Source organism: Calliphora vicina, chromosome 2, assembly GCF_958450345.1.
Source record: "Calliphora vicina chromosome 2, idCalVici1.1, whole genome shotgun sequence".
Lineage (NCBI taxonomy): Eukaryota > Metazoa > Arthropoda > Insecta > Diptera > Calliphoridae > Calliphora > Calliphora vicina.
In genome coordinates this window covers 16,864,963-16,890,160 of record NC_088781.1, presented here as the reverse complement: position 1 = coordinate 16,890,160, position 25,198 = coordinate 16,864,963, and the positions used below count along the sequence as shown (strand labels likewise).

The following is a 25,198-nucleotide window of genomic DNA, read 5'->3' as shown; positions in this document are numbered from 1 at the left end:
TAGAAATTAATGTTTGTTTGAGCATAGTTTTAGATAATTTATTGTAAAATTTAAACACACATTTTTATATTTATGTACAGGACGAAAGAAATCACAACGTAAAGAAATTAGGTTAAAAAAAAAACGTTAGCAAAAGTTATTAAAGCCTTAATTTGAAATATCTATCTAGAAAGGCATAGCAAGAAAGCTGTCAGATTTATGATTCCAGAAAATAAAATTTACCTTAAAATTTTTAAAAAAACCTAATAAAAACAAATTAGCAAAATTTAATTCAATTTAAATTTTTTAGTAAAAAAATTTTTATGCCAAAATTTTTTAAATTTTCCAAATTATTTTTTTAATTTATTAGGAAATTTTTTTTTTTTTGATGGAAAAAAAATCGGGTTTAAAAATATTTTTTCCGATTTTTAAAATTTTATAACAAAATTTTTTGTTGAAAAAAATTCGGGATAAATTTTTTTTATTTTGACCCATTGCAGGTCCGACCTACGTCGTTGCAAAGGTCTTTGAAATATCTATCATTAGATATCCATATTGTCTATATTAATGACTTAGTAATCTTGATATAGATAAAAAATCGAGGTAGTGGGCCGATTGTATCGATTTTAAATAGCAAATAGCAACCGAATAGCGGATATATTGATGTATGAATCTTGTATTTAAGTTATTTGTGGGCTACGGAATCTGCTATATCGAATCTGCTATCTATAACGACCCAGAATATAAATACTTTATGAAGTTGAATTTTAAATGATAATCTCGAAATCTATGGCTTAAAATTTAGAAAAGCCATAATAAATATAATTGACCTAAAAATTAGCTCAGTTATAATTATTAAACAAAAAACTTAACTAAATAGTTCTTTCCCTATTTTCAAACGTATAGAATTTGATTACCTTTCTCTAATTAGTCACTTATTGAAATTATTATTTTTTTTAATCAATTGCAAGTTTGTTTTGTGACATAATTTATTTGTTTAATAAACAAACCTCAAGCAGGTACTTGAATTGAAAATTATTTGATTATAAACAATAATGCTTTGCTAAATCTAAATGACTCAAAGTTAAAAAGATTAAAAACCATTTGTTTAAACACAAGAGCAATATTAAATTATTAAACGATAAACAATAATCAAAATCAGTTAACGGAAAAGACAAACACCTGAAGAGATTAAAAACAGTTCCGCTAAGCAAAACATTCATAAAATGTTTTAGAACAACTGATTTTCAAGTGTTTTATTAGACAACATTTTTGGAGAATTCTTGGAATTTGTTTTAATCATCAATCACTAAATACTTCAAAGTATTTTAAATTGAAAATTATTGATTTGTTTGTCAAAATTATTCGTCATATTGGACCAACCACATAAAATATGGAAAATCTGATTTCATATTCCGGATCAGCGACCACAAATCTATCTGATAATGATTATTTAATCTAAAATCGAAATATATATTTAATATTTTGTCAGCCATATTTACTTATGGTTTTTCTTTTCTGGCATAAATGATGCATTTATTCTGCCTTTTACCCTTCTTGTGTTCTTTTCTGAAAAAAATGTAGTTTGGTCGTGTTCTTTTCTAATAATGTTACCATAAAACCCTGAATATATGCAACATGTTTCACCCTCAATTTTAACAAAGGGTTAGCCATGCACCACTTTTTATGTAAGCAAAAAGTATAGTTTTATAATATTTAAAAGCTACATAAAAGAAAAGTGCATAAATGGTAATGATTTTTGTTCTATTGTGATCGTTAAAAATGCAACACAAAAATATATAGGCAACATTTTGTATCAGAAAAGAAAACACCATTGGTATTGTCTTATTGCACTTAATTTATCTCTTGTGTTCATACGAATATCTGAATTCATATTCCTGTTCAGAGATGTCGAATCAAATTTTTTTTAAAATCTGAGTCCATTCCAAACATCTAACATGTGTGTTTATTTAATGTTACTTAAAGAGATAAATAAGAAACGACGGCCTATTGGATCCGCGTTTCTGAATATTTAAAGTTTCAACTTTATAATCAAATAAATTTCAAGACGAACAGATGACAAACCGAAAATTCAGTTTATATTCAAGTCCAGATATTACTGTAATGAGCACGGAGATGAGCTGACCAGAGAATGATCTGTTTTAAATGCATCAGATACAGTATCTTTTGCAATCCCGTTTGAGACCATTAAAATCTTCCTACACTACCTTTACAAGGCTGACAATAAGTGGCTTGAAATGAAAACAAGAAGACTGTCAGAAAACTGTGGCCCGCATGCAATGAGAAACGCAGTATTCAACTCCTGAATAGCAACCGGAAAGACATTTCGAGGTAAATAGAAGTGTTAACGGGTCACTGAGCTATCGGTAAGAATGCAAGCAGACTCGGATTTGACTTCATGAGTTACTGCCGCAGCTGCCTGGACTGAGAGAAGGAAAAATCAATTTACGAACTCCTCTGTGAATGCCCGGACCTTTATTTAAATATATGTGGATGTATGACTTGAAAATGCGGAATTTTTTAAAATTTTTAGCTTTTATTTTGAACATTTGTACAATATAAATTTATTCAAAGTTAGCTTAGGCCTTTTCCCATCTTTCTGGCAACATATGGATTCCGAGCCAAAAGAACTGCTCATATTTTGAGGCCAAGAACGAATCAAGCCAATTTCGGATACTCTTTTACAAACTGAAGCGTATCCCAGAGAGCGTCCTGCATCGATAAATAGTCATGATGGGCGATTTTCGGCAAATGCTCGCTGCAAACGAATCAGTTACGTTAGGTACAGGTTCAATGTGATGGTCTGGTTAGAATTCTACAGATCATAATAGATAGGACCCTTTTGCTCCAACCAAATACAGAACATTACCTTAGCGCTATGGATATTTGACATTGGTATCAATTCGGCTGGTTGCCGGGCATCACGTACGGTCTCCATTTTTCATCGCAAGTAATGATTCGGTGTAAAAATTATTTTTTTTATAGCGTTGAGTAGCTCCCAATGATTTTGCAAGCTCTTGTTGTGTTTATGAAAAATCTTCATGAAGTAACGCCTCCAATTCTTGGTTTACAAATTTTTTTGGCTGGCCTGGACGATCTTTGTGTTCCTTGTCAAAATCGGCACTTGAAACCGATGGAACACATTCACCATAAGCAATCGGTGTGCTTCAGCAGCACTTATTTTCAAATTAAAAAAATAAAGCAAAACTTCCTGCATATGACGCTTTGTTAACACACAATTCGACATTTTCGAAGTAAAAAAACGTAGTTGTTTATGTGAGACTAAATTATAAATCCTGCATTTTTAAGTCATACATCCAATATTTAGTATCGGAGCAGTGGTGGACATGGACCCAACCAATGTGTTCAAACCATTCGACAGAGAGCTAGAGAAGACATTCAGGGGTTGTGGTGTTGAATGCTGAGCACGACTGATGTTGGTGGTATTTGTACCTTATTAATATTGTTTGATGTACAATTTGTTGGACTTCTTTTGAATAACTGGGATAAATGATATTTTTTGTTAATTTTTCACAATTGAAACTAATAAGACAATAAATACCTAATTGAAGTCTGATCAATTGATGTTTATTTTAAAATTATAAAGCCCGTTTTAGAAAAGACGTTTGCCCACTTTTATTTTAATTTAGAATCATTGAGATTGAAAAAGGGTCCAAAATAAGCAGCACAGTGTAATCTGCGAAACCCACTATAAAGGAACCTGGGGGGTTACTATGTATTGCGATGCGATTAGTATTCTTTATCGTCTACGCAAACTCTTTCGCAATTTGAAAAATAAGCAACAGTGGTACCACAAAATAAACAATAGCGAAATGAAATGTCAAAACTTGTAAATAAAAATATTTTAAACACATTTGTTTGCGATGCGAAAACGGAGTAGAGGGTACCAATTGTTCAGTTTTTCTTTCGCATCGCAATAGAGAGTAACCCCCTGGCCCAATGTGAATTGCTGTCCGTAGGAAGCATGATTAAATCCTTTTTTATAAATGATATCACTCATTTAAATATCACAATATTACACTTTACACATTAAAGCACATATTGCATAATATACCAAGGTGGTGGTCAACTTTGAAAATGCGATTATTTTAAATTGATGTATTTTTTCCTGTTCAACTATAACAAGATATAAATCAAGCAAATAGTAAGGAAAATATAAGCCGAGGAATAAAAAAAAATAACTTAAACTAAAAAAGAAGAATTATGTCATAAATCCTGTTTAACAGCTTAAATAAATAAATCTGCACACAAAAAAAAGCTAGAATTAACTCAAGTCATAAAGAGTGGTAAGAAAAAAATTGCTGAAATGGCAAATAAAAGCATGATGATGATGGTGGCAAGAAAAACATTGGACAGGAAATACTTTGCTGGTTAGAGTTTTATTTCTTTCAAGATTTTCTTTAAAGAAAATGTAGGTTAAACAGTTTTTTAAGCTTCACAAGAAAGTTTTATACAAACAAAAAAATAAACCAAGGAAAATGTAGTAGAAATGTTTGAGACATGAGGAATAGAGTCGAAAAGGTGCAATTTAAGTGAGCAATCAAAAACCTGATTATGAAAGGTATGGAAGTTAATATGTATAATAACTAATAACACTTGTAATATCCTCTTAAACATAACAAAAATTAAAAATTTTAAAAGCTGAATATAAGAAAATCATTTAAAGTTAGAGCCGATTAAAAAGGGGATATGTAAAAAATACTTGGCTTTGAAAAAAACTTTTTAATCCATTAACTTGAAAATTTCTAAATTTGTCTAAATTTATTAATGGACAGTAAAAATTTAGTTATGCCTTTAGTTCAAATAAAATAAAGTCAAAGTGCCTAAGAATGATTAATTTCGCTTAAACACTCCGCTCCCTTTTCGACACTTTTTTACCTCAAACACACAAAATAAAAACTTACACTCTCAATTAAAAACGTATTAAAATCATTACACGGAAAATGTATGATAACAGAAACAATAATTATAAGCAAAAACTAAAAAAACACAACTCACCTGCAGCATTGTAAATTGGTGCATGATCAAAATCAGCAAAATTCTCGGTATTTCCATTACTCAGATTACCATTTTGTAAGTTTGTGGTGGCATTATTACCGCCACCACCGCCATGGCCATTCATAAATTGCTGATGAGCAGCTGCAGAGATTTTCATTGGTTGTATTTTGGCATAACCATTATTGTTTGTCGTCGACGAACCGACCGATGAGGCCGGCGAACTGGCTACAGTGGCATTAAATATATCGGCCGAACCAAAATCGGCCACAAAATCCGCCTCTGCTCCGAAGCCATTGGCACTGGCACAACTGCTAGTATCGGAGAGAGCACCGGTGGACATGGAGCCGACCGATGAATTCAAACCATTGTGTAGACCGAAAGCATCTGTGTTGTGATTCGACAGAGAGCTGGAGAAGCCATTCTGGGGCTGTGGTGTTGTATGCTGAGGACGACTGATGGCGGTTGAGGAGGTCTTGTGCAGACCATTGGCTGTAGTACGTTGCGATGTTGGTGGTGTTAGTTGTATTTGTGTCTTATTATTAGAATTATTTTGGCTACTATTCGCCGAAGACGCTGTTACTGAGGCTGAGGACGTTGATGATGATGATGTGGCTGCGGCTGTTGATGCTGTTGTAGCAGTAGTCTTAAGATTTGTGGCATTTGTTAGAGATTTTAGGGGACTAGCTGGCTCTAAGTAATAACGTTTACGCTCATATTTGTCAATCATCAATTCACGCTGATCCTGGTGCACAGCACGTTTTGGATCCCACAGACCCAACCATGTTTTGGCACAGACATCATTACCATGTGCTTTAAGAAAATCAATTTCATCTTGTGTAAAGGTGGCCATCGATATGGATTTGACACGATGTGGTGGTGTAATGCCGCGTCTGGAAAATATAATATATAATAAAGAAATTAGGATTGTGGCAAACTTTTTTTGGTAAATAATATGGAAATGTAAGGAATTTATTAAACATACTTATTTAATCTCATTTTATCCCAAAATAAAGGGTTTTAGAACTTACGAAATGGTTAACTGTCAAACGAACTGTCATACTGCCTCACTTTTTGACATTTTCGATCAATATCAATGGCAAATCATCATGACGCTTGATTTCCAAATTTACTTTGAAAATCAATCATTCAGACGGTTTTATCGCAAAATTGTGTTCAGCGATGAGGCTAATTTTGGCTAATAAACAAAATTGCCGCATATGGAGTGAGACCAATCCACAACAGACCCTACAGACTCCATTACATCATTTACACGCTGGTGGCGTCATCGCACTTATTTCTTAAAAATAAGGTTCAATGGTTACCGCATTGAAAATATGGATGACATTGATCCGGGCAATATGTGGTTTTAATAGGATGGCGATACGTGCCAAATGGCGAAAACATGATTTCGGGAATTGGACCTGTCAACATCTTTAGTAATTCAACGCGATTTATATAAATCACGAAGCCAGAAGCCAGTTAATTCTAGCGGTAGATGTCACGGTAGTCGAGTTGAATGGATATTTTAAGGACAACGGTAGCTTAGCGGTAGCGTTACTATAATTTGTTCACCATGTATCAAATAAAAGATAACTATATTCGGCTGTGCCGAATCTTATATACCCTTCACTAAATTATACTTTAAAATAATTTTTTTAAAAAAAAAAAATTTATAATATTTTTTTTGAATTTATTTTTAAAAATTTATATTATAAATTTTTTAAAATTTATTAGTGAAAAAAATTTTTTTGGTGAAAAAAAAAATTCGGGTTAAAAAATATTTTTCCCGATTTTGACCCATTGTAGGTCCAAGATACTATAGCCTTATATACATCACTGCAGTGGAATTTGAATTATCTATCATTAAATATCCATATTGTCTATATTAATGACTTAGTAAGCCAGATATAGTTAACAAATAGGTCAAAAATCGTGGTTGTCCAGTTTTTTCCTAATATCTCAGCCATTTGTGGGCCGATTTTCTCGATTTTAAATAGCAACAGAGCCGGAAGAATTCCCGATATATTCATGTATCCATCATGTTTTTTAAAGTAATTGGGGGCTACGGAAAGTTGATTTCAACATACAGACGGACATGGATATATCGACTTCGCTATCTATAACGATCCAGAATATTTATACTTTGTGGAGTCGCCAAAGAAAAATGTTGAAATTACAAACAGAATGACAAACTTATATATACCCTTAACACTCATGGTGAAGGGTATAAAAACACTTTTCAATATTAAACAATTCTCTTCTACAAATGTGTGAATATGACTGCAAATTGTATCTATTTAAAGAATATTTTAATTCAACAAAAATGAAACATAACAAAAAAAATCATTCACATTTTTTGACGTCAAGAAGTGTGTTTCTGTTGTGTGGCAAGAACAATGTACACAAGTATGGTGTTGAAGCAAAAATAATGCAAAAAAAAAAACGTAAAATTAAACAAAAGTTTTGGCTGATATTTCAAATGACGTTAACTTTTGATGGCGTGAACAACTATAAACATTTTATTTTAAGCAAAACGCCAGCTCTTCATGGAAAAAATATAAAATAAACTTAAAACGCCAACACATACTTTAACAGAGACAGAGAGAGAGACACACAGAGGCAGACTGACAGACATACACATGGAAGATATAAGGCTAAAAAAAGTAAGAGAGCTATATTCCGCTGTTCCGAATCTTATATACCCTTCACCAAATTATACTTCAATATAAAATTTTTTTCAAATTGTTTATTTAATTTTTTTTTTGGAATTTAAAATTTTTTTTTTAATATTTAGCGAAAAAAAAACTTTTGGTGGAAAAAAAAACTTTATACTTCGTTGCAAAGGTCTTTGAAATATCTATCATTAGATATCTATATTGTCTATATTAATGACTTAGTGATCCAGATATAGGTCAAAAATAGGTCAATAATCGAGGTTGTTCTGGTTTTTTCCTTATATCTCAGCCATTTGTGGACCGATTTCAGATACATATATTGATGTATGAATCGTATATGTAAGTTAATTGGGGGCTTCGGAAAGTGGATTTCAACAGACAGACAGACGGCCATCCAGAATATATGTACTTTATAGGGTCGGAAAATTACATATATTGTGGAAATTACAAACGGAATAACAAACTTATATATACCCTTCTCACGAAGGTGAAGGGTATAAAAAAGGAAAAGTAATGGCACGAGAAGGTTTAAATAATTGTTGTCTGTTCTAGGGTACTTTTGTTGTTACAAAAATTAACCGTAAACATTTTAGGCTGTCTCGTAAACGTACTTAAAAAAATATTTGAAAATAAAAATTTAAAAAAAATATGAAGCTATTTCCCCAGCTTTTTAAATCTTCAAAGTATTTGAAATATTTCCTTAATTCCCTTAAACACCCATTTCTACGAACACCCTTAAAATCATACCCTTGCTATCTTACCACTCGTATCTGTCGTAAATTCAACATACACAAGTACGACATTGTTGTGAAATGTAAACAGGTTACAACAACATCATGTACAAGTAATGTAATGTGCAAAGAATGCAAATTTATACAAAATATTTTTCTTAAAATTTCCTTAAATTATTTCGTTTTCGAAAATGTAATGTATGTACGTGGAAAAGTGTTATAAATTTGTCAAAGAAATGTTGTGAAACAGAAAAGACAAGTCGAGTCAAGTCAAGACAAGACAAGGCAGAAATGTGTACGTACTCGTGTTTAAGTAAATTCTTTGTAATAGACTAGAAATTTCCATTTAAATAGTTAAAATAAATAGTACATACTTTAAAATGTATAAATTAAAAAAAAAGAAATAAAACCTCTTGATAATTTATACACAAATTGGGGTGTATGTATTTTTTATTGAAACACTAGAATTCTTGCACATTTAGTACGGAAATTTAAAAGGTGGAATATTGTATAGTAAAATAAAAGGGTGAATGCCATGAAAGTGGAACTGAACATATTTAAAATTAAGGAATTGTATTTCATTATCGTTAATGTTAAGTATCTATCGCCTTCAAAATCTACAAAATTGTGGTGGGAGAGGGGTTTAGTTGCATAATTCGATTCGGAAACAAGTAAGAGAGCTGTATTTGGCTGTGACGAATTTTATATATCTTTCACCAAAGTATACTTTAAGAAAAAGATTGATGAATTGGTTAAAATACATTTTGTTGATAGAATTTTGACCCATTGTTGGCGTTATATATGTATGTCGTTGGAAGGTTTTTGAAATACGGATGTCTATCATTATATATCCATATTGTGTATGTAAATGACTTAGTAATCCAGATATAGATCAAAAATAGTTAAAAAATCGATTCCTTATATCTCAGCCAATAGTGAGGCGATTTTTCCGAATTTAAATAGCAACCAAACCGAGACTAAATTGAACACATACATTTGTTTGCCAAATTACGATATTCTAGGTCCCTCATTTAGGCCCTATCGTGTTTTAATTATTTTTAACGGTGGAACAGGAGGACATTTTGTTCTAATATTTGATTGTACCGATTTAGATCACAATTCTGATCAATAGAGAATATTTGGAAATTTGATACCTTTCCTTCTAAGCCCTATTGCAATCAATACAGCAATACAGCACAGTTTTGGTAGTGGTTATATAAATTCTCGGGAATTCCCAGAAATTCACAGATTTTTTTTTTATTATTTCCAAGGAATGGAAGAAGCCAGGAAACTTGGAACTATAGTATCAGGAAATCATAATTTTGAGAATTAAAAATATCAAATCTAATAAATAATAAATTGCAACTGTGACGATTTTAATGGGTGAAATTATTGGGTTTATGACTTAAAACTGCGGAATTTTTTTAAAAATTTTAGTTTTTATTTTGAAACATTTGTACAATATTAATTTATTCAAAGTATTGGCCATTGTTAGCTATAATCTTTTCCCATCTTTCTAACAACATATGGATTCCGAACCAAAGGAACTGCTCATCTTTTGAGGCCAAGAACGAATCAAGTCAATTTCGGATACTCTGCTCCAAAGTGAAGCGTATGGCAGAGAGAGCGCTCTGCATCGATCGAAACAAATAGTAGTCGCACGGGGCACGGTCTGGACTATAAAGCAGGTGAGGCAAAACTTTCCAACCACTTCAATATAAATAGTTTTTAACCGATAGCCGAACGTTGTCATGATGGAATATTACGGTTTAATATCTGGCCGCATATTCTGGTCGTTTTTCGGCAAATGCTCGCTTCAAACGAATCAGTTGCTTTGGGTACAGGTTCCATGTGATGGTGTGGCCAGATTTCAACAGCTCATAAAAGATAAGAGTCTTTTGGTCCCACCAAATACAGAGCATTACCTAGCGACATGGATATTTGGCTTTAGTGTCGATTTGGCTGGTTGGTCGGGCTTCAAGTACGATCTCTTACGCTTCGGGTTATCGTAATGGATCCATTTTTCATCGCAAGTAATGATAGTGTTCAAACATCATTTTATAGCGTTCAAACATTATTTCGGACATGCAAAATCGTCTTTTGTCTTTGTTTATATACTATCCGATTTTAAAAAGTTCTCTTTGGAAACTACATAGAGAAAACAGATTCATAGTAGCAACCCAATTTGTTGCCAATCGAATGATTCGGTTGCATCAATAGATTCGGTTCTATCAATAGACAGTCAGTTGATAGAGACGAATTTCGGTTGAACAAATCAAACTTTTGTTATCCCATCTAAAATTTTGTTGCTACTATGAATCAGCTTTCTCTGTGTATAAAATCATTTTTTCAAGATTTAATTAAGTCCGGCCTCTTAAATCTTTTAATAAAAGTAAAGACAAGACATTATTGTATTTTGACAGATTTCCAGAAATGAACCAATAAGTTTTTCATTCCGTTTGTAATTCCCACAATTTCGATTGTGCGAAATTTTCTGAAGACCCCAGATATTTTCGGGATCCAAATCTTCAATAATTCCGTCAAACATGCTTTCGAAAAGTTTCCTATTTAAAATCAGCAAAATTGGTCCACATAGACAATATGGATATCTAATGATAGATATTTCAAAGACCTTTGCAACGACTTATATAAGACCATAGTAAGTTGGACCTACAATGGGTCAAAATTGGAAAAAATATTTTTTAACCCGAAATTTTTAAAAAATTAGAAAAAAAAATTTAAAATAAGAATTTGAAAAAAAAAATGTTTCCAAAAAATTAAAAAAATACTTTGGAGAAAAAAAAAATAAATTTTGTTTACCTAAAAATATTTAAAATTTGTATTTTGAAGTATAATTTGGTGAAGGGTATATAAAATTCGGCACAGCCAAATATAGCTCTCTTACTTGTTTTTTTTTTGTTATTTCCAGAGAATGGAAAAAGTCTGGGAAACTACGAACTATAGTATCAGACAATCAGCACTTTGAGCATAAAAAATATCAACTCATAACTGTTTCAATCGCGCTCCTAAAAAATAAATTGTATGATTTTAAGGCGTTTTTTGTGAAATATCATTGAAATTGGGAAAATTGCATTGAAAATATATCCTTTTCCTCAAAATACAACTAGTAATTCTCGTACTATCACCAAACTGCTGACATTTAACTAAAAGCTAGATAATGTCTACACCAAAGAGAAATTTACAGCAGTAAAGAGAAATTAATGAAATTTATTGACTATTTATAATTAATTGTTTTATTTAATTAAAGAATTATAACATTATTCTTAGTTTCTCGTGTACACCCTTTAAATTAAACACCTTGTGTCATATTATTTTTCCTGTTGACACTGCAGTATACCATAAACTTGCACAAAAAAAGTGCATTTAAACATTTTTTTTTTTTTTAAATATGAAAAAAGGAAGTGGAATTTTATGTTCTTCAGTCACGTTTTCAATATGGTGGCCAAAAATATACTCGAACCACAAACACAACAGAAACAAAATTAAAACTCTTACTGTTTTGTATATATTTTATATTTGCAGCAGTAAGTATTTGGAAAGTATTCTACTGTAAACACCCATGGTGTTTTATTGCACTTATTTACCAAACAGTATAAACGTGTGTCAGTTTGAATGTATAATATCCGTTAAATTTCAATTTTCTTTGTCTTGCCAAAAGGTGCTGTTTTACTTTCACAGCAATTTTTTTATTATTTTTTTTGATCGAAGAGTTTCAATTAAGTAAATGTACTTAAAAAGATTAATCATATGCTGCACAAAGGTACCCATTGTATGTATTTGGTACCTACGTATAAGACACAATTTTTCAAATTAATGGAAACATTAAATAACATCAAAGGAAATGCAGATTGTGAGGAAACTGTATACGTTTTTGTTTTGCATTAAGCTGTCACCTGAGATGTTGTTTGGATGGAAGTTAACAAACAGCAGGAATAAAGATACAAACGAAATTTTTGTCATTGGTGAATAAAGAAAAAAAGGGGGAATATTAAACATATTGCTAAAGGCTTTAAAGATGCAGTTTATTTGCTATTAAGTTAAATTTAAAAATATATTATTTCAATTTGAATTTGTTAATGTTGAGAAAATATATCTGGAATTTAAAGTTTAAATAGAAATAAACATAATCATAAAAAGTGTTTAAATTTTTAAAACAAAATTTTCATACAAAATTTGTTTCCTAAATCTTTGATAAATTTTAAAATTTTTTATGAATATGGGCAATAAAATTTATCAAGTAGAAACATAAATAACTTTTATCATAAGCATATTAAACGAATTTTGAAATCCTTATTTTACATTCCTTTAAATTCTCTTCAAAATATTTCAAAAATCTTTTTACTTTTAACCCATTCATTCAACTCTTTCTTTCCTTGATCTCCAGAGTCTCTTATTTTTAATATCATACAACACACAGTGGGGCAATTTCTTATATTTTCTACTAATCTACTTTTACGATAATTCACCTTTTAGTTTTTTTTTCATGTATGGTATTGCCGTAGTCGGTAATGCAGTGACCAAAAAATTTTGCAAATTTCCTGTATGTTGTTGAATTTGAATTCATTAATTTGACTAGTGATAAAGACAAGATAATCATATTATATATCAAAATGAAGCAAATTGTGTCTTCTTTTCGAAAATGTCGAAAATTGTTAATAATTAAAAAAATCATGGAAGACTTTTTGTAAAAACAAGGTTAAAATGTTTTCAGTTAAATTTTTGTATAAATGAATATTTTTATTCAGCCCAATTATGAATAAAAAATTCCCCAGGAGTTTTTTTCCCATTGAATTTGAAAAGGAAAAATGTGAAAAGGGAAAAAAACTCCTTATTCATAATTGGACTGATTATGTGACAAAATATTTATTAATAAATGTTAAATGAATGAAAATTGATATACATATGTATTACAAAATAAAATATTTGAAAATTGCTATTGAAAAACCCAACAATTCCCAAAAAAACTTAAAACAAAAAACAAAAATGGGATAAAATATTTATTTATAAATTTGTTTTCGAGATTTACAAGAAGGTTACATATCTGTCACTTATTATTGCTTCGAACATGTCGAATTTTGTTCCAACGAATATCATATGGAAGAAGTTTTGCTTTACTTCTTTAATTTGAAAAAAGTGAAACACACCGATTGCTCATAAAAGCTTATGGTGAATGTGTTCCATCTGCTTCAACAGAAGTGGTATTTTTGACATGTATGACAAATATCAGCCAGGCCAGCCAAAAAAGTTTGAAGACCAAGAATGGGAGGCATTACTCCATGAAGATTGTTGTCAAACTCAACAAGAGTTTGCAAAATCATTGTAAGGTACTCAGAACGTTTGCAAGCAGCAGGATTCATCCAAAGCAGGGAAATTGGGTATTATACGAGTTGAAGTTCAGAGACCTTGAAAGTCGTTTTCGTATGTCTGAAATGCTGCACTGTCTCATTAAAAATAGATCCATTACCATAACCCGAAGCGTAAGAGATCGTATGTCAATCCCGGTTAACCAGCCGAATCGACACCAAAGCCAAATATGTATTCACGGCGCTAAGGTAGGCACAGGTCCAGGACATCCATTTGGGAGAAATTAAAGTAAAATTTATTTTGCATTTTTCTGCTTCTCCTTTTTATATTATAACTTTTCGGTTTTGGTGGGGGGAAATTTCCTTTATTTTAACCCCTTGGATCCGTGCCTGCGCTAAGGTAATGCTCTGTATTTGGTGAGACCAAAAGGCTCCTATATATTATGATCTGCTGAAATCAGGATAGACCATCACAGGGAACCTTTACCGAACACAACTGATTCGTTTGAAACGTACATTGGTCGAAAAACGCCCAGAATATGCGGTCAGACATGAAACCGTAATATTCCGTAATGACAACGCTAAGCCACATGTTGCAATACCTGTTAAAAACTATTTAGAAAGAAGTGGTTGGGAAGTTTTGCCTCACCCGCCTCATAGTCCAGACTTTGCCCTGTTCGACTACCATTTGTTTCGAATGATGCAGAAAGCTCTCTCTGGGGTACGCATCACTTCAGAACAGAGTATCCGAAATTGGTTTGCTTCATTATTGGTTTCAAAAGATGAGCAGTTATTTTGGCTCGGAATCCATTATGTTGCCAGAAAGATGGGAAAAGGTCATAGCTAACAATGGCCAATACTTTGAATAAATTTTTATTATACAAATGTTTCAAAATAAAAGCCAAAAATTTTAAAAATTCTTTGAAATTCTCCCACTGTGCAACATAAAGCAAAAGAAATCCTTTGTTTATACTCAAAAAAAAAAAACACAAATTTTAATCATGATTATTCCCTTAAGACTTCTTGGTTCTCACATTTTTTCATGTAAAAATATGCCTGGCTGTTTGTTTTTGTTGTACCTGACCCACATTTAAGGATGAATGCATATCTTTTAAATCATTATGAAAATGAGAAGATTTATGATTAAGTAATTTAACACAGTATAAAAGTCTTTGGAGTGCGTGTGTATTTTCAAAATCTAAATAATTCTTGGAACTCATCATACTAAATTTTTGCAAACGACAGACAAAAATGACTTTGAAATTTCATCCTAACAAAAAAATAAAACATGATAATGAACAACAACTAAGGAACAAATACAAAAAAACTCAGAAACTTATTTAAGACTTATTTAACAAACAACTTATAACACAAAACGTAATATACATGCATACATATTATTATGTATGTAAAATGTATGTAAAAAAAACTTGACACAGTTCTCAAATTCTTTTTTTTTATTTCGTTTATTGTTCTGTACGAACATGAGCGAGACGGTGTAATTTGCTTTTGTAACCAACATGCTACATGTGGCAGAAGAAAACTAAAAAAAAAACTAAATTTAAATCTGTTTTCATAATAATGAATGAATGAATGAATTCGTATAATAGTGATAAGAATACCTTGGTATTCTTATAAACTACTGGACACCACAGTGTGTATGTATGTTTTTAAGAAGGTTAAATAATGAAATGCATAAATTGTTTTATTATTTCCATTATTTCTATTATAAATAAAATACAAAAGCTATAAATACGAGTATAACACACCTTTTCCACAAGATTTTATTTCGAAATTGTTTTTCCAAAGTCTAGTTTTTCTATTTTTAGTTCTGTGTCGTAGCATTGACATCTTTAAAATCACATTCATAGATGTAAGTGGTCAGTTTGATAAGGTTTTGAGCTGTGGTTGGCTCTCAAAGCTATCAGAGACTGAACATGATGGGCTATTTACCTGTAAACAACACGATTGTCAATGAAGTTTACCTAATTTAGCAAATAATTAGTCGTAATAACTTGGTCCGAATAACCGCTATTTATTCGAAATTGCCGAATTTAGTACCAACAAAACGTCATATGCGGGAAGTTTTGCTTTACTTCACCGATTGCTCACCAAAGCTTATGGTGAATGTTTTCATCTGTTTCAACATGCGAGAGATGGTTTGCGCGGCTCAGGCCAGCTATACAAGTTTGAAGACCAAAAATTGGAGGCAATACTACATGAAGGTTGTTGCAAAACGAGCTTGCAAAATCATTGAGAGCCACTCAAGCAGCAAATTCAAAACGTTTGCGAGCAGAAGGATACATCCAAAAGCATGGGATTTAGGTAACATAGGAATTGAAGCCGAGAGACCTTGAAAGACAATTTTGCATGTCCGAAATGATGCTTGAACACTAAAGAAAATAATTTTTGCACCGAATCATTATTTGCGATAAAAAATGGATCCAATATGGTGATAACCCGAAGAGTAAGTAATGCTCTGTATTTGATGGAAGCAAAAGGGTCATATCTATTATAAGCTGCTGAAATCTGACCAGACCATCACAGGGAACCTGTACCGAACGCAACTGTTTCGTTTGAAGCGAGCATTGGCCGAAAAACGCTCAGAATATGCCAGACATGAAACCGTAATGTTCCATCATGACAACAGTTGGCCACATGTTGCAATACCTGCTAAAAATATTTATAATGAAGTGGTTGCGAAGTTTCGCCTACCCGCCTTATAGTCCTGACCATGCCCAGACTACTATTTGATTTGATCGATGCAGAACACTCTCTCTGGGATACGCTTCACTTCAGAGTATCCTAAATATCAAATTTAAACCAAAAAAAATTTCGAAACTCCGCATTTTTAAGTTATACACCTAAAAAAAATTTAAAATTTCGACTTTAAAGTAAAATTTAAAACAAAAGTTTAATTTTTTGTCATCAAAAGAATATTTTGGGAAACCAACTTTTTGTTATTCCCAATAGTTTTTGTATGAGTATTTCACTGGTAGATTTTTTTTAATTTTCATTTTATTCACTTATAAAACATCCCACGTATAACTACATATTTATTACATTTGCAAATGTTTACTGGCATCAACAAAAAAATATGAATTTCCTATACTTCAATAAATTTACTTGGGTATGATGAATGGATGAAGAGGAGGAAGGAAGGAAGGCTGACTTTGTTGGTTGGTTTGGTAAATATTTTCTCGTCTTACCTCAATGTCATTATGAATGAAGAAGATTCTTACATTATTAGGTAGGTAAAAACCTCAGTGTTGAAATTCATTAGGTTTGAGGCGTTTTAAAATTGTTGTTTTTGTTACTTTTTGCACAAGTGTTAAAATTATTATTATTATACATTCAGGGCATATACTAAAACTAAACATAGAATAAATATCGCTGTCTTAATGAAAGATTGTCACAACTCGAAATCTAACCATGCCTTTGCTTCTCTTCTTAGGCAGTTTTTCATTAAACGTTTCGTAATCTGCTGATTCTTTATGGAAATCATCTTGAAAATCAATTTACTCAAATGTGTATTATTTGAGATGTGGCGGCCTGGCATCCAGTTAGCGATATGTATGTATCTTATTCATGAATATTTGCATATGTATGACATGACTTTGAGTTTACTAAATTAGCATGTTATAGGATTATTTTCAAAAATATGTAAAGTAATGTTAAGAATTAAATTTTGAAATATGTTTTACATATTTGCTGAACAAAATTTAATTTACATATTGACAGTTTTAGAGTTGATGGCAGACAGTGTTGAGTTGTTAGTTAGAACAGCGACAATAATCTCACAAATACAATTTCAAAAGTTTAAAATGTTCATTACATTTGATATCTGAGATTTTTCTCAAATGATTCTCAAACCTAAATATTTTCATTTGGTTTAAACTTAATTTTCAAAGGTTTCTCAAACCTAAGCAGAGGTTTTAATTTCCCTTTTTGAATGGAGTTTAAGATTGATTTGAAAAATTGTATTTTCTCAAAATAATTTAATTAGTTTTTCTCTATTTTATGTCAACCATTATTATCAAATCATACTCCAAACTCTAAACAAGCCTGACTTAAAAAATTATTTACTAATATTTTAAAAGAAAAACTACAAATAAATATTTAACTTTTGAAAGCGGTTTTTGTTTTTAATAACTTATATGTCATTTTGAAGGGTACATATCTGTATTTTTTTTTTCAATTTTGTGTCAACAAAGCATCATATGCGGAAAGTTTTGCTTTACTTCTTTAATTTGAAAAAAAAAATGCCGCTGAAGCACACCGATTGCTCACCAAAGCTAATGGTGAATGTGTTTCATCGGTTTCAACGTGCGAGAGATGATTTGTTCGGTTCAGAAGTGGTGATTTCGACACGGAAGACAAAGATTGCTCAGGCCATTCAAAAAAGTTTGAAGACCAAGAATCGGAGACATTATTCCATGAAGATTACCGAAATGATTCTTGAACGCTAAAAGAAAATAATTTTTGCATCGAATCATTACTTGCGATGAAAAATAGATCCATTACGATAACCCGAAGCTTAAGAGAAGGTGTGTGAAGCAAGGACAACCAGCCGAACCACACTAAAGCCAAATGTCCATGGCGCTAAGGTATTTATCTGTATTTGGTGGCAGCAAAGGGCTGAAATCTGACCAGACCATCACAGGGAACCTGTACTGAATGCAACTGATTCGTTTAAAGCGAGCATTAACCGAAAAATGCCCATGAAATCCATTATGACAACGCTCGCCCACATGTTGTAATACCTGTTAAAAAGTATTTAGAATGAAGTGGTTGGGAAGTTTTACTTTGGAACATAGTATCCGATATTGGCTTGATTCATTCTTGGCCTCAAAAGATGAGTAGTTTTTTGGTCCGGAATCCATACGGAAAAATGATTAAGATTTTATGACATTTGCTAACTCAAGCTCTTGTTGAGTTTGACAACAATCTTCATGGAGTAATGCCTCCAATTCTTGATCGTCAAACTTTTTTGGCTGGCCTGGGCGATCTTTTCTTCCGTTTTAATACCACCACTTCTGAACCGCAAAAATCATCCATCGACATTGAAACCGATGGAACACATTCATTCACCATTAGCTTTGAAGAGCAATCGGCGTGCTTGAGAAGAACTTTTTCCAAATTAAAGAAGTAAAGCAAAACACTTAATTTTTATCCCTGACTCTAATATTGTTTTTAGCAAACTGGACACCTTTATATAACTTGCCGTTTTAGGGTTAAAAATAAACAAATTCACTAGAGTTTCTTTCATTTCATTTTTAACAAAACAATTTAATAAATAAAAAAAAACATTATTTATTTTTCTTTAAATATAGAGCTTTGAAATTTTCTTCTGTTTTATTTTTCATAACAATGAAAGTAATTTGTGTGTTTTTCATTAGTACATTTTTATTCAAGTTGTTGTTGTTTCAACGAGTATTTTTCTCTTACGTTTCTTTTCTCTTCATCGTTACGCTCTATCAATTGCAATTTCATTTTTCACACAACAATTTATGTAGATATTTTTGTTGTTATTCTTTGTTTTTTTTTTTGTTTTTTGAGTATTTTCCAAAACAATTAAACAAATATTTTGACCGTTGGCAGGTGGTACTAATAGTATATTTTGTATTTTCAACAAAAAAAAAACACAATAACCATAACAACAACGTATGTATGAAAATACCTGTAATTACACCTTTTTTTCTTGCTGTGCATTTGTTCGTATGAATTCACAATTGAACTTGCAACGAACAACAGACAAATTTAGAGAAGACTGCTGTGTTTTTTTTTGTTATTTAGAAAATTTGCACACATTAATTGTTTTTAAATTACTGGAAAATTATTTGGGAAATCTTTGTTTTAAAATGTTTGGCAACGTTTTTCAAATATTACGTTGATTATTTAGTTTGCTGGCTGGTATGCTGTTTCGTTTTATGTAGCAGCAGTGCAAAGTGTAAGAATATTTTTGGGTTTTAGCCAAAATAATGAATGAAACTACCGTTATCACCTGCCAATTTGAGTTTTTTTTGCTGTTGTTGTTACTTGTTTTTGCAATTGCTTGACACGATGACACGGTATTACATACATGGAATGACTTGAGTTATTTTGGCACATTTGTTAAACAAATGGCCAAAAATTAAGTTTTTTTTTCCAAGGAGAAAAAAATTAACTTTGGATTAAAAATTACACTTTTTTCGATATTGTTTTGGAAGGAAATAAGCTTTTTTTGTTATTGACATACATATATTTTAAGCTTACTAAATAATAAGGAGAAACTTAAGCTAAAATCAATTAATACTTTCATTAATTATTTTTATTTATCTAAAGCTTAATTTAAAATTAACAAATGTCAAGGAGAAACGATTTTATTTTTAATAGACATTGTTGACAGTTTCTTATGATTGACCTTAAGGCTCTAGATAGTTTCATAGCTTTAGTGACAGCTCACAAAAAAGTCTAACGGCGTTAAATTACAGCTTAAAGTCGTCCAATTGACATCTTCCAGCCGGTTGATAACACGATTATCGAAGTTAAATCACAAAAGGATAAATTTGTTGATGTTGTTCGATGAGCGAACAAAATCATTAATTTCAGCTTGCAAAAAGTCGCTAATCATGGCTGTTAAGCCAACAGAGACGAACTTGATAATTTATTTACATGTAGACAACACAGAGGAGGCGATTGATTCCTTTTCTGGTATCCCCGTTGCAAAATGTAAGATGATTGTACAGCAGAAACTATATGAGACTACACAGAACAGGTGGACTAATGAAACCACCTGTGTTATCGCGAGGTCGACCTGACCCGTATACGATGCCGGCAGGACGAATCTACTTGTAGAATACCGTCGTGAGCAAATAAGGCTAATTGGTTCTTTTATTACAGGACACTGCTTAATTGGAATACATGCTAGGATAATGGGCATAAGGTTTTATAACTACTGTAGAAGCTGTCGAAACGAAGAAGAGGAGGAGACTTTGTCCCATCTATTCCACCGGCTCTGACAAACTTGGGGAAAAGTAGTTTGGAACCGCCTTCTTCTCGTGTTTAGATGAGTTATCAAGGTTGAATCTGAGATTCATTCCTTCATCATAGAATCTGGTTGGTTTACCTTGGAAACAACGGATGTCGTATTACAATGGCATCAGTGTTGTGAGCTGCTTGATGAGTGGCTGCCCATGGAACCTAAAATAACATGGATGTCAACAAAACTACAGATTTTTTTTTATAAAAATGCATTTGTTGAAATCTCATAACAAAAAAGTTTGAAAAAGTTTTTTTAATATTTAAAAAAATTTGTTTGGTGAGAAACAAATTTGGGTTAAAAAATATTTTGAAAAAACGATTTGACTCATTGTAGGTCCGACTTACATATCTATCATTAGATATCCATATTGGTCTATATTAATGACTAAGTAATCCTGATATAGATCAAAAATAGGTAAAAAATCTAGGCTGTCCTAGTTTTTTCCTTATTCCTTTATGTTATATTTTCCTCAAGTTTCATGAAAATCGGCCCAAAAATATATAACATTTCGCTATCTTTTCATTAGAAATTCCAAATATTGAAAAATTTGACCTTTGACCTACACGATTCAAAGGTTATCGTTTTCCGATTTTAGTAAAACTTTCAGAACATATTTAAAATTACAAGGACTATAATATTATGAATAGGTTTTACTTAAAATTCATAACAGTAAGGAAATTGGACTCATTCGCCTAAATATGGACAAAAAATTAGTTTTTCTTGAAAAACGCAAAATTTAAATCGCAGGTACGGAAAAACTGTAAGAGGTATTGACATAATTTTTTCATATTTTTATTCCCTATTTTGATCTCAATAAACTCCAATGTGATGATCGAAAAAATCTGAAATTTGTTTAACAAAATTTTTAAAAATTTGAAAATTGAGTTTTGAAACAGCCGTTAAAAAAAATGATTTTTTTTGGCCATACCTGCGAATATGTTAAAGGTATCCTACGAAGACAAAAACTCATATACAAGTAAATATGGACATATTTTAAGTAAAAATTAGCTTTTCTTTTAATTTTTCTCGAAATATCTTAATTTTGTTTCTAAATTTTTTGTTCAAGTGGCCTGAAACACGTTAATGGTCTGGCGAATTTGTAATAACTTTAAAATTTTTTAATCAAATTTTGTCATTTATATCTCATTACAACGATAATTACGTACATATTTCGATTCTTTTGCATTCAATTGCAAAAGTATTTATTTAGTAGCAACATTTTTTCAAAAACTGAAAAATTTGCATTTTTCTCTAATTTTGGCGATAATACAGTTTTTGGGTCATTTTGAACCAAAGGAGATACAGGGTTAATTTCCAAAACTTTTTTTTTAATGTAATATTCATTAGTATAAATAAATCTACATATTTCTAGAAAACAATGCAGAAAGTTAGCGAGCTTCACCTATTTATTCCATATTAACAGTAAAATTTTGCATATATCTGAACTTTGACCTCGATGCGCGTCCAGAAATAGTTGCCCGATTTGGCTAAAATTTTCAGCACTTAACATTTAGGCCTAGTGTTACAATATTCCACCACTCTTCAAAATTTTAACAAAAATTTTTTTCCATACAACTGATTGTCACTCTAATACATATATGGGGCATTTCATGTCAAGTGAACCAACTTTTGAAATCGATGTCTTCCGATCGGGATGAAATTTGCACCAAGGTTAGCTCTATTGGATAGTAACTCAGACACAATTTTTCAACAACATCGGTCGAGAACTCTCTGAGTTATAGGGGGTAAAATTTTGACAATTTGGTCAAACAGGGGTTTTTTCTTATCCATGTAACTTATTACCTATTGTTCTTAGCAAAATGTGTCCCAAATAGTATAGATAGCTATTTCTTCGATCTTTCGAAAAAAAATATTAAAAAAAAAAAATAAAAAATTTTTAATATTTTTTTTCCGAAATCAAAAACAGTTTTGACTTTTTTTTAAAATGGGTCTTTTTTTTTTTTTTTTTTTTTTTTTTTTCTTAAAATAAAGTTTAGATATTTTCCTTGAACACCTACTTGGTCGCTTAGTGGGATGCGAGTGGGATATCTATCAAAATAAATATTTTGTAACTCAAAACATAAAATTTTTGACTTTTTTTGCAAAATCAAAAACTTTGTTGACTTTTTTTTTCAAAATGGACCCTTTTTTAATCTTTTTTTTTAGGTCAAACAAAAGCTTAGATATTATCCTTGAAGACCCTTTTGGTCGCTTAGTGGGATGCGAGTGGGATATCTATCAAAATAAATATTTTTTAACTCAAGACTTACAATTTTTGACTTTTTTTTTTGCAAAAAAGAAAGCCTAGGTCCATTCCTTTAAGATATTTTTAGTCCCTTAGTATAAATATTTTTTAACTCAAGACTTACAATTTTTGACTTTTTTTTTTGCTCAAAAGAAAGCCTAGGTCCATTCCTTTAAGATATTTTTAGTCCCTTAGTGGGATGCGAGTGGGATATCTATCAAAATAAATATTTTGTAACAATTTTTTAATTTTTTTTTGCAAAATCGAAATTTTTTTCCAATATGGGACTTTTTTTTAAAAATTTTTTTTTGCTCAAAAGAAAGCTTAGGTCTTTTCCTTTAAGACCTATTTTGTCACTTAGGAAGATGTGAGTAGGATATCTATTAAAATAAAAATGTTGTAACTCAAGACATTCAATTATTGACTTTTTTTTTGCAAATTCGATTTTTTTTTCAAAATGGGCCCTTTTTTAAAAATTTTTTTTTAGTCAAAATGCCCTTTTTTTTAAATTTTTTTTGTAGTCAAAAGAAAGCTTAGGTCCATTCCTTTAAGATATTTTTAGTCCCTTAGTGGGATGCGAGTGGGATATCTATCAAAATAAATATTTTGTAACGCAAGACATACAATTTTTTAATTTTTTTTTGCAAAATCAAAATTTTTTTCCAATATGGGCCCTTTTTTAATTTTTTTTTTTTGCTCAAAAGAAAGCTTAGGTCCATTCCTTTAAGATATTTTAGGTCCCTTAGTGGGATACGAGTGGGATATCTATCAAAATAAATATTTTGTAACTCAAGATATACAATTTTTGATTTTTTGGCAAAATCAAAAACTTTTTTGACTTTTTTTTAAAATGGCTCCTTTTTGTAATTTTTTTTTTTCTATAAAGAAAGCTTAGGCCTATTCCTTTAAGATGGTTTTGATCGCTTAGTGGGATGCGAGTGGGATATATATCAAAATAAATGTTTTGTAACTCAAGACATACAATTTTTGTGTTAAAACATTTATTTTGATAGATATCCCACTCGCATCCCACTAAGGGACTAAAAATATCTTAAAGGAATGGACCTAGGCTTTCTTTTGAGCAAAAAAAAAAAATTAAAAAAGGGCCCATATTGGAAAAAAATTTTGATTTTGCAAAAAAAAATTAAAAAATTGTATGTCTTGCGTTACAAAATATTTATTTTGATAGATATCCCACTCGCATCCCACTAAGGGACTAAAAATATCTTAAAGGAATGGACCTAAGCTTTCTTTTGACTACAAAAAAAATTTTAAAAAAAGGGCATTTGGAAAAAAAATCGTATTTGCAAAAAAAAAAGTCAAAAATTGTAAGTCTTGAGTTAAAAAATATTTATTTTGATAGATATCCCACTCGCATCCCACTAAGCGACCAAAAGGGTCTTCAAGGATAATATCTAAGCTTTTGTTTGACCTAAAAAAAAGATTAAAAAAGGGTCCATTTTGAAAAAAAAAGTCAACAAAGTTTTTGATTTTGCAAAAAAAGTCAAAAATTTTATGTTTTGAGTTACAAAATATTTATTTTGATAGATATCCCACTCGCATCCCACTAAGCGACCAAGTAGGTGTTCAAGGAAAATATCTAAACTTTATTTTAAGAAAAAAAAAAAAAAAAAAAAAAGGACCCATTTTAAAAAAAAGTCAAAAAAGTTTTTGATTTCGGAAAAAAAATATTAAAAATTTTTTATTTTTTTTTTTAAATATTTTTTTTCGAAAGATCGAAGAAATAGCTATCTATACTATTTGGGACACATTTTGCTAAGAACAATAGGTAATAAGTTACATGGATAAGAAAAAACCCCTGTTTGACCAAATTGTCAAAATTTTACCCCCTATAACTCAGAGAGTTCTCGACCGATGTTGTTGAAAAATTGTGTCTGAGTTACTATCCAATAGAGCTAACCTTGGTGCAAATTTCATCCCGATCGGAAGACATCGATTTCAAAAGTTGGTTCACTTGACATGAAATGCCCCATATATGAAAATGTGTGTATAGCATGGGAAAAATGTTTTCAAAATTCAATCAATTGAAAGAAGAACATTAAAACTAAAATTTTGTGAAAATGAGCGAATTCACTTAATTGTGAATAAATTCGAAAAGAATCAATTGATTTTTATGATCGATAACTCATTTTGTTCCTTTTACATGTGGCTTGCGATCA

General features: G+C 31.0%; 1 protein-coding gene across 1 annotated transcript in view; it reads right to left on the bottom strand.

Moving 5' to 3' along the window:
* Nucleotides 1–25,198, bottom strand: part of drongo (Arf GTPase activating protein drongo) — a 179,254-nt gene that overhangs the window by 12,569 nt on the left and 141,487 nt on the right. The window contains exon 2 of the mRNA XM_065499388.1: nucleotides 5,020–5,909. Coding sequence (XP_065355460.1) covers nucleotides 5,020–5,909 — 890 coding nt within the window. The remainder of the gene's footprint in view (nucleotides 1–5,019; nucleotides 5,910–25,198) is intronic.